At 39.0% G+C, this 9,403-nt stretch overlaps 1 protein-coding gene across 1 annotated transcript; it reads right to left on the bottom strand.

Moving 5' to 3' along the window:
* Positions 1-2,121: 2,121 nt before the first annotated feature.
* On the bottom strand, positions 2,122-3,468 carry LOC145597084 (uncharacterized). Its single transcript, XM_081653260.1, has 6 exons — positions 3,034-3,468; positions 2,778-2,921; positions 2,577-2,581; positions 2,461-2,527; positions 2,377-2,400; positions 2,122-2,310 (listed from the first exon to the last, which is right to left on the bottom strand). The coding sequence occupies exons 1-6, from the start codon at positions 3,466-3,468 to the stop codon at positions 2,122-2,124; spliced, it is 864 nt and encodes a 287-aa protein (XP_081509386.1).
* Between the last annotated feature and the right edge of the window lie 5,935 nt (positions 3,469-9,403).

The raw sequence follows: 9,403 nt of genomic DNA, 5'->3' as shown, positions 1-9,403 counted from the left end.
GAAGATGATGGAGATTTGTTCAAGATGTTTAGGAGGTTGCCTAATGAGGAATTTTACACCATACATGTTGGAAGCACAAATGACCCTGGCTTCTTGGCTGACTGTATCATTGAGTACAGGATGAAGCAAAATGGCACTTGGCCACCACCTGGTTATCCTGACTATGGTGGTCAACCACCATAATGAATAGGTGTGATTAAGTAGTTGTTGTGTACTTGGTTGTTTGTTGTTGTTGTTGTTTTATCTGACTTATTTTTTGCTCATTTCAGGTGTAATCATGTCTTGGAATAACATATCTCCCACAAACCAGAAGAAATGCAACTGTGGCTTGCCATTTGCAAAGTTGACATCTTGGACTACTACTAATCGTGGCAGGAAATTCAAGGCTTGCAAGTTCTATGACCCTAACACTGAAACAAGGGGCTGTAAGTGTTTTGAATGGGTGGACAGTGAGGGGACTGATTGGCAGAAAGATGTGATTAACCAATTGTTGCTTGACAAAAAACTGATGAAGGGTGAAGTGAACACTCTCAAAGTTCAGGTAGATGATTTAACTGCCCAAAGAAGATGCTTGCTTAATGAGGTTGATACTCTGAGGTTGAAATGCAAGGCTCTGAATGGTGACAGGAAGAAGATGATCAACAGTAATGGTGGTTCTGACAGCAGGCTCCTGGTTGTTGTAGTTGTTATGTGTCTAGTCTTTTTAGTTCTAGGTTGTGTTGTAATTAATAAGCTGGTTTAAGTGGGAGATGTAGTGATTTCCTCTGACATTTGTAGTGGATATTTTATGTAGTAATGAATGAAACTTGTTATTTTGGTATGCAACTTATTTTGGTTTCAATATTATACTTGCCATGAGTTGTGCTTGGATCATGACTTAAATGATATATACAACAAAAAAAGTGAGACATAAAATACTTAATATCTTGCCAATGCATTCCACAAGTATTCATTGAGTATTGCAAAACATTGAAACAAAGGCATTCATCATTGTTGGAGTTCAAAAAAAAAAAAAAAACTTAACATTGTTCAACTACTTAAAAGAAGTCTTCACATTTTTCAACTAGGTTTCTGTTCAAACATATCTAATCTCTAGTCATCCTAATAACATGCAACTTGCTTCTTGGTGGCTCAAATTCCCTTGAATAGGCTGTGGCAGCAGTTGTAGTTGAAGCCTGGGTCTGCTGAGTTTGCTGCTGACTCTACTGCTGAGGCTGCTGCTGACTCTGCTGCTGACTGTGCTGACTGAGCTGCTCACTCTGTTGACTTTGCTGTTGCTTCTTCCTTTGCTCTTCCTGGGGAAATTTTTTTCTCCCTATATTATGTGGTCCAGGTGTGCCTCCAAGAGCAGTCTGCAGGACATGATCAGAAATTAGGGATAGGGTTTAACTCAATGAAAATAACCAAAAATTTCAGGAATTTGTGTACTTTACCTTCCTTAAGGCCCTTTCTGCTTTCTTCTTTCTTTGGTCATTGACCCAGTCAGTGTTCAAATGAGGCCTGCCACCTTCTTTCTTGGGGGATGAAACAGCAACTGGTGTGACACTTGGGTTCTTGCAAGTCTTGGCATAGTGTTCTAGTTGGCCACAATTCTTACATGTTGCCCTTCTCTTCAATGGTTTTTCTTGTTGCTGGCTCTACCCCACCACTTCTCCCTGTTCTAACTTCCTTTTTTTGCTCTTAGGCCTCCCAGGTTGCACTCTGATGGCTGGTGATAGTGGCTCCCTTAGCTTGACTTTATCCCAATGCTTTGGACCAGGCAGAGGGGCAACCTCATACCTATATGCTAACATGTATGTGGACACAAAGTAAGCACTGTCCACATACTCTTCTGGGTTTGCCCTTTTGTCCATGATGCATGGACACAAGGGATGCCAGTTAGCTCCCAATGGTAGCAAGTGCATGTTCCTTGACTAAGGTCCACTTTCACTATGTCAGAATTCAACTCAACTTCATATGTGTCACCTCTAGAAACTTGGACAATGCAATGCCTAGCTGCTGGTTCAATTCTTTTGAATGCCTTTTTCACATATGGAACTACTTTTCCCTCCATTTTTTGATAACTTTCCCATTTTTCATTGTTTCTTTTCATCATATATCTCCTAAGCCATTCCATCTGAGTCAAAATGGGCTTATCTCTAGCTTCTTTGAAGCATTAAAAGTCTCACAAACATTGTTGAGCAACATGTTTGACTTTGGAAAAGAACTAAAAGCATGTCTAGACCAATGCTCAACAGGGATATCAGCTAAGTATTCAAATGCATCCTCAGACAAGAACCTTATTGACTCCATTGCCACTTCAAAATCGAACTAAAAAAAAAGACAGGAACACATACAGACAGATTCAGCAACATATACACAACCTATTTTAACTACTTGAGCAGCACAGAACAGTGACAGCTTCAGCACATAACAGTCACACACACTCACTCACAGCTACATACAGTCACACACACTCACTGAAATCAACTCAGACTCAGTCAATGAAATAAACTCAGGCAGACTCACATACAGCCACACATAGTCACTTAAATACACTCACACACACTGACATACAGTCACACACACCCACTCACATACACTAGCACATACAGTCACACAGTCACAGACTGTCACATACAGTCACATACATAATAACACAATCCCAAACAATGAAACCATGCACCATACAGTCACATACATAAAACACACACTCATACACGGTGAATAAGAAACTGATTCACACAGGAAAAAAAAATTCATTTGTGAGAAAGGAAAGAAAAACAAAATTAGCATACCTGTGTTGTAGCTCTTGCTGCTGCCCAGAACAGCTCTTTGAATGTTGCTCCAGAAAATTGCAGCTTGAAGTTAGCCCAAATGTGTCTGACACAGTATCTTGTGTCAGCATTTGGGACAACTTGCTTGAAAGCTTCTAACAACCCCTGTTACCAAAGAAAAATTAAATCATTTGTGAGAAAGAAAGAAAAAAAAAATTACTTAGCAAATCTGTCAAGGAAAAAGGAAATGAAAATGAAAATGAAAATAATGCTTCACCTTCTGCCTATCTGACATAAAGGTAAATCCAAGGCCTTCATTTTCATCTTTCAAAGACTTCATCAAGCTATCTAGGAACCACACCCATGTCTCAGTGTTCTCTACTTCACAGGTTGCCCATGCAATTGGAAAAATGTTGTTGTTGCCATCCTTCCCTACTGCAACAAGTATCTGCCCAGGGTATGGACCCTTAAGATGGCAACCATCTACCCCTATTAATGGTCTACAGCCAGACAAGAACCCCTTTGCCATAGGAGCTAGGCATACAAACATCCTAAGGAACAATGGGGGCTCAGGTTGCTCAACCCCATCCACTACAACATTGCATTGTGTCCCAGGGTTGTACTTTATGAGAGCCTTGCCATAGTCCCAAACTCTGGCATATTGTTGTGATGCTGAGCCATAAATCAGTAGCTTAGCTCTTGCCCTAGCCATCCAAGCCTTGCTGTAAGTGATCTCTATGCCAAGATCAACTAACACCCTCCTAATGAAACCCTTAAGCTTCCAACCTGGGTCAGTTCTTCAATCCTCAAGATACTTGTCTGCTAGGAACTCAGCAGTTAGGTTGAGGTTGCTTCTAACCCTCACACACCTATGCTTCAGATTTACACTCTTAATTTGCCAGTAATCTTGGTTGACAGATCTTCTTGCAACCACCTTAAAATGACATCTCCTCCCACCAACACAAGTACACTGTGGAAGCCTACACTTCTTAGCATTCCATTTGCACTGACATCTTCTCCTACACTGGATGGTTATCTTGTTGCTGTCATTGTGCAAATACCAATACTCATATCTGTTCTCCACTGCATGGATCCTCAATGCTCTCCTAAGCAGTTTACTGTTGATAAACTTCTGTCCTTTCAGCAAGTCAATAGGTTTCTTGAAGTCTGTTGAGGCATGAAACCATGGATGCTTGTCTTCTTCATCATCAGAACACTTAGGGCTGTCCAACTCCTCAGAATCAGAACTAAACTCCCTCTGCAAATTCACTTCTTTGGTCAGCAAGTCACTCTCAATGAAGTGCTCATTGTTCTGCCCATCATCCTCTCTCTGATCTTGAACTCCCTCCAAATCAGCATTCACTTCATTAATTATGTTCTGGACAGTGTTGTCCAGATCTTCTGCAAGGTCAGCATCCTCATCTAACCCCTTGTCTTCCCCTATATCCCAATCAGGATCAGTGTCATAGCTATCAGAGCTGGAGGAGCCAGATCCAGCTTCTTCTTCCAACTCAACCTCCCTCCCTGTCTTCTTCTTTCTACCACCCTTTGCTGCACACTTTCCCTTTCCTTTGATTGTGTTTATCCCAGAAATACCTTCCTCTTCCCCTTGCCTTTTCTTCCCTTTGTCACTCTCAGAGAACAATCTCTTCCTTGTTGATTTCTTCCCTTTCACACTCACACTCTGAGATGCACCTCCCTCTTCAGTCTGCCCTACAACCTTATCTGCATTTTCCACAATCAACTTAAACCTAGGGCTTCTTCTGAGTTCAGTGGGCTTCTCAGGTTTGGTTTTTCTATTTTGGGTGGGTTGAACATTGCTGGGTACTTGGGCAGTACAGTAAAGTACAACAAACTCACTCCTTGCTTTTGTCTCCAAAAAGCCCTTTACATCATCTACACCAAGAATTTCTTTTTTGCCATTTGACCAAGTCTTGCCCTTTTCTTTGTACCAAATTTTCCATGAGTTTGGCACATGCAGATCTAGCTTCACAAACCCCCATATACAAGATTCCCTAAGCAAATCCACTGACATGTCCTTCACTTTGCACTTATACCTCCAATATTCCCAGCCACCCTCATAGCCACACAAAGTCTTCCCCCTTATTTTTTTATTCACAAACTGTCCCCCCTAACCTAACCTTAACATCAACTAATTGAGCAGCAATCTGTGCATGTAATACCATATTTAAGACAACTAATCAAAAATGAATTCTTTACAGCAACCAATACACACAGCAGCAATAAACACATTCCCTAATTCACATCTATTCTTAAACAATTACCCAACAATTAAACAATAATTGACTTCAATTAAAGAATTCAACAAAAATTACAGAACAATTCAACCCTAAATTTCAACAAAATTGCAATTCTACCATCACCAACCAACAACATACAACATTTATGAAAAGGATCTAAATTGCTTACCTCTGATGTCGCCATTGACAGCTACCAATGTCAGGTGATGAACTCAGCACGTGGTCCCCAACAAAACGCCCTAAAGATGGCGAATTTCGCAAACAAGCTCCTCGCAAAACCCCAATTAAAATGGTGGGTTTCAAATGAACTATAACAGATTTAGGGTTTAATCTCTATTTCTCAATCCTAATCTCAATGGTGGGTGAGAATTTATGGAGCTGGGTGATTTTGCAGAAGAAAATTGAATGAGAGAATGAGAGAATTGAAAGAGGGAAGTAACTACTGTAGCTTACAATAGTGAAGTCGAGGAAAAAGAAAAAAATTGAGGGAAGTAACGACTGTGGGCCCCACTTCCCTTTTTTCCACCGGATATTTAAAAAGGGTGGTAATCTGAGTAAATAATTAATTTAAGGGGTGGTATTTTAAAATAAAATTTTTAGTGGGTGGTTATTTAGAAAATGCACCTATTTTTGGGTGGTAATTTACAAATTTTCCTATTTCTAAGGTGCAAATCGATTTGGGGGCGAAAAAGAAACCCTAAAATACAATCGTAAGTTATGAATTCAGTATTGGAGGCTGAAAGGGGTATGAAGCGTAAAAGATCGGCATCACCTCCGGATAGCGGTGGTAAAGCGCAGAAAGATGTCTGGATCGGTGTTCGTTTGGTTTACGTTGGCGATCCTGGTTTCGCTGGATGGTTGAAGATGAAGATTCCGGTTGATAAACTCCGAAATTGTTCTTCTTCTTCTTGTGTATATGATGGCATCGCTGATACTCCCGTTGGTAGTTTGTTTGTGAAAGATAAATCTTATGTAATCGAAGGTCCGTTTGAGTTCAAATGCCATGTTACGGGCGACCCTGTATACCCTTGCACGGCTCGTTGTGCGGCTATTGGATCCGTCATGTATGCCATAGGTGGTGAACAGTCTCACGTTAAAGCTTTCGATGATTATATATCTGAATCCGAGGGATATATTCCTCCCACTGATGCTCCTGCTCCCCAAAGCAATATCACTGACTCACGGCTAGTTACTGGTGGCAAGCCTACGTTTACTTATACAGGTGCGAATCCAAGAACGAATGTTGATTTTGAGATGTCTAATTCCTTTGATTATTGTGACTTTAGCGATCCCACTCCTCAATGGAAGCTGGGTTTGGAACCCCTTTTATGTCCTCGTTACCATCCTCATTTGGTTTCCTTGAATGGGAAGCTGTTTGCTTTCGGTGGGAATCGTCGTGATTCAGATACTCCTTTTGCTGAGGTGTTTGACCCGGCTGTGGGATACTGGCAGCCACTTCCAGAACCACCATTTGAATGGGTTTCCGATTATGACCTCGTTGTATTCCCCCTTGTTAGAATCAACAGGATTTTACTAGTTGCTACTTACTCTGCTTTTCAGTACACCTTTGATCCATCTACTTGGATTTGGCACCGCTTTGATTCTTGCCCTGAACTCACTCGACACCTCTATTCCTCTCGTAAAACCGGGGAACATGGTCCCGTTGTGTCTGTCTATCATGAGACCATCTATTGGGTCAACGGTGCTGGGATGCTCTCAATGTACAACTTGTCTGACCAGAGGTATCAGACAGTATATGTCACTGGTATCTGTAATCCCCACTTTGGTGGACATGGCCGCCTTTGTCGCAGAAACTATATGGTGCTGCATCCCTTATCTGAGAACTTATTGGCCTTCTTCTGGTCTAAACCCAATCCAGTCAATAAAAATGTTACTAACTTGGACCTAGTAATTTTCCGTCTTTCTCCTATTACTGATGCAGATGCCTCTCCTTTATCATCACACCAAGATGTTGGAAGTAGATTCTATTTCGATGATAAAACTACTACAATGACTGCTTGTGTGGTGGATTTTCTCTCTGTTCCGGTTCATGAGAATATAGCTCAAATAGTCGATGCACACCCAATATAATGTGAGTTTTTAGAATTTCTCTACGTATTGTTTACAATTGATCGAAATGATGATAGTATTGATGATGAGTTGATTGCATTCAGTCTTTGTATTTCGTGTTCTAAGAGATTAACACTACAAAAATGACGAGGCACAATGTTTTTGCATTCAGTCTTTGCATTTCGTGTTTTAAGAGATTAATAGCAATGCAATATTCATTTTGTTTTGTGTACGAGAAGACAGGTACAAGTACAACAAACATGTTTAAGCTAGACATACACTGGGGTAGTACTCTCTACGAAAAGTCTCATGAAATATAAACTTTAGTAAAACATGATTTAACTTATTAGTGCCATGATTAATAGCAATTGTAGCTTAGTCCATAGTTTTTGCGTATGTTATTAATCAAATAATGAAATAATCACCCAACCTCCTAGTATATTAACTCTGTAGAGTTTTAGCTTAAATCTAATATTTAACAGTCCTCATCACCAAGTGTTCGAATCGAAGGTATCATGATCTTACTCTGGAGTCAATGAACACCATAATTTACTGATTTACATTCTAAATGATGAATGATGCTAATATTGTAAGGAATGCAAAATTCGAACAATACTTTACTAGAATTTTTATTAGTTGCTTTTGTATTAATTGCAATTGCACCCTATGATTTTCGCGCTTCTTTTGCTCTTTGTAATCAACTGGTGTAGTCAGCTAGGAAGAACTGAAGAAGCTAGATGATCACTGATCAGATATGATTGATATTTATTTAATAAATGTATGATTCTTAAAATCATGGATAAATTTATCAAAACTGAGTAGCCTGGTTCATACACAATTGCTAAACAAATTGCAATTTAATTACATTTTAATTTCTGACAGTATAGATCTTTTCATTTCATGGATGGATAATATCATAATAATGAGACGAATAGCTATGAATCACAATACAATGAGATGAAGGGAATAATATGATATGGTTGGTTAATTAAATGTAACGTGTGCTCAAATTAACCATATAAGAGAATAATCTTATTAGGATTCTATAATATGGGGAATGCTAAGTTTTGCACAATGGTGTGATGATCAGGGGCGGAACAAGGAATTCTAACTAGGGGTAGCATAGAATAATAAGGAAAAAAAAAAAAAAATCTATATTATATATTAGTATTATCGTTTTATAATTAGCCTTTAAATTTTAAAAATTCATTTTGGTACATAGATTCTACTACTTTATAATTTTTATAAATGAGAGTCCTTCAAAAACGAAAAATTATGTACAAATATAAGTATAAGTAATTTGTTTCAATAAAAAAATTAAATAAGTGAGAAAATAAATTAGAAGATAAGAGACCTGTTTAATGTATAACTGGTCTCTTTTGTTTGTATGTTCAATAAAAAAGGCAGAATCTAAGAGACCTGTTTATATATAACAGGTTCTTTTGTTTTAGTATGGAAAAAAGGCGGGTTTGTTTCTACTTTTTAATACAGCCTCAAAGAGACCAGTTATTTAAGATAACAGGTCTCTTTGAACTACCTTTTTCTATTTTTTCCCCCCCAAATTTTTAGGGGTAGCACCTTGTGCCTTAGTGGATCCGCTACTGGTGATATGATGATTTGATAGCTAGTTAATTAGCTACAAACCGAGTTTTATAATCACATAAATGTTTATTTTGTCCGCCTTTTCATTTGATTCAGACTAGTTTTAAGAAGGATTAGTAAGGATTAAGCTTTAATATAATTTACAGCTACAGTAAGTTCTAATAAGATCACATAAATCAAAGATGCATTTTATTTAGTATCGATAAGATAGCAAGAGCATCATCAAACACATACATGAAACTATATATTCCATGCATAAGTACTAATTATAATATATACAATACTTAGATATGAAGAACCACCATATTTAAGTATTTAACGAGCTACTTGCTAGTTACTTGCTCCCTTTCTCACCAGCATGAAATCCAGTAAAGTAAACTCCTGGGTTACTCTCAAATGCATCCCTAGATATGTAAGCAGCTCCACCACTTCCGGGGGCCACCATGTAGCCCGAACCACCACCTCCTCCTTTCGACCCACCACCGCCTCCTTTTCCTCCTCCACTACCACCTCTCCCACCTCCACCACCACCACCACCACCACCTTTTCCTCCACCACCACCACCACCACCTCCTCCTCCACCTTTCCCTCCGCCACCACCGCCTTTGCCACCCATGTTATATAGCTAATAGAATATTTTTAATTAAAGGTAGTGCTAAATTATGTAGTAAGTTGAAATGAAAGTATTATTGGATGTGTTTTGTGAGACAAAGG

The sequence above is a fragment of the Chenopodium album genome, chromosome 20, assembly GCF_948465745.1.
Source record: "Chenopodium album chromosome 20, dcCheAlbu1.1, whole genome shotgun sequence".
In the NCBI taxonomy this organism is placed as follows: domain Eukaryota; kingdom Viridiplantae; phylum Streptophyta; class Magnoliopsida; order Caryophyllales; family Amaranthaceae; genus Chenopodium; species Chenopodium album.
Note: the sequence above shows the minus strand (reverse complement) of the source record. Positions and strands in the feature narration are given on the sequence as shown.

What these genes read in the sequence shown, in the direction of transcription:
- LOC145597084 (XM_081653260.1), bottom strand. Translation starts at nt 3,468, where the DNA reads ATGGCTAGGGCAAGAGCTAAGCTACTGATTTATGGCTCAGCATCACAA. An exon ending in TTATGTCAGATAGGCAGAAG is followed by an intron (nt 2,922 to 3,033) that starts GTGAAGCATTAT and finishes CTTTGGTAACAG; the next exon opens with GGGTTGTTAGAAGCTTTCAA. An exon ending in CACTGTTCTGTGCTGCTCAA is followed by an intron (nt 2,311 to 2,376) that starts GTAGTTAAAATA and finishes CTTTTTTTTTAG; the next exon opens with TTCGATTTTGAAGTGGCAAT.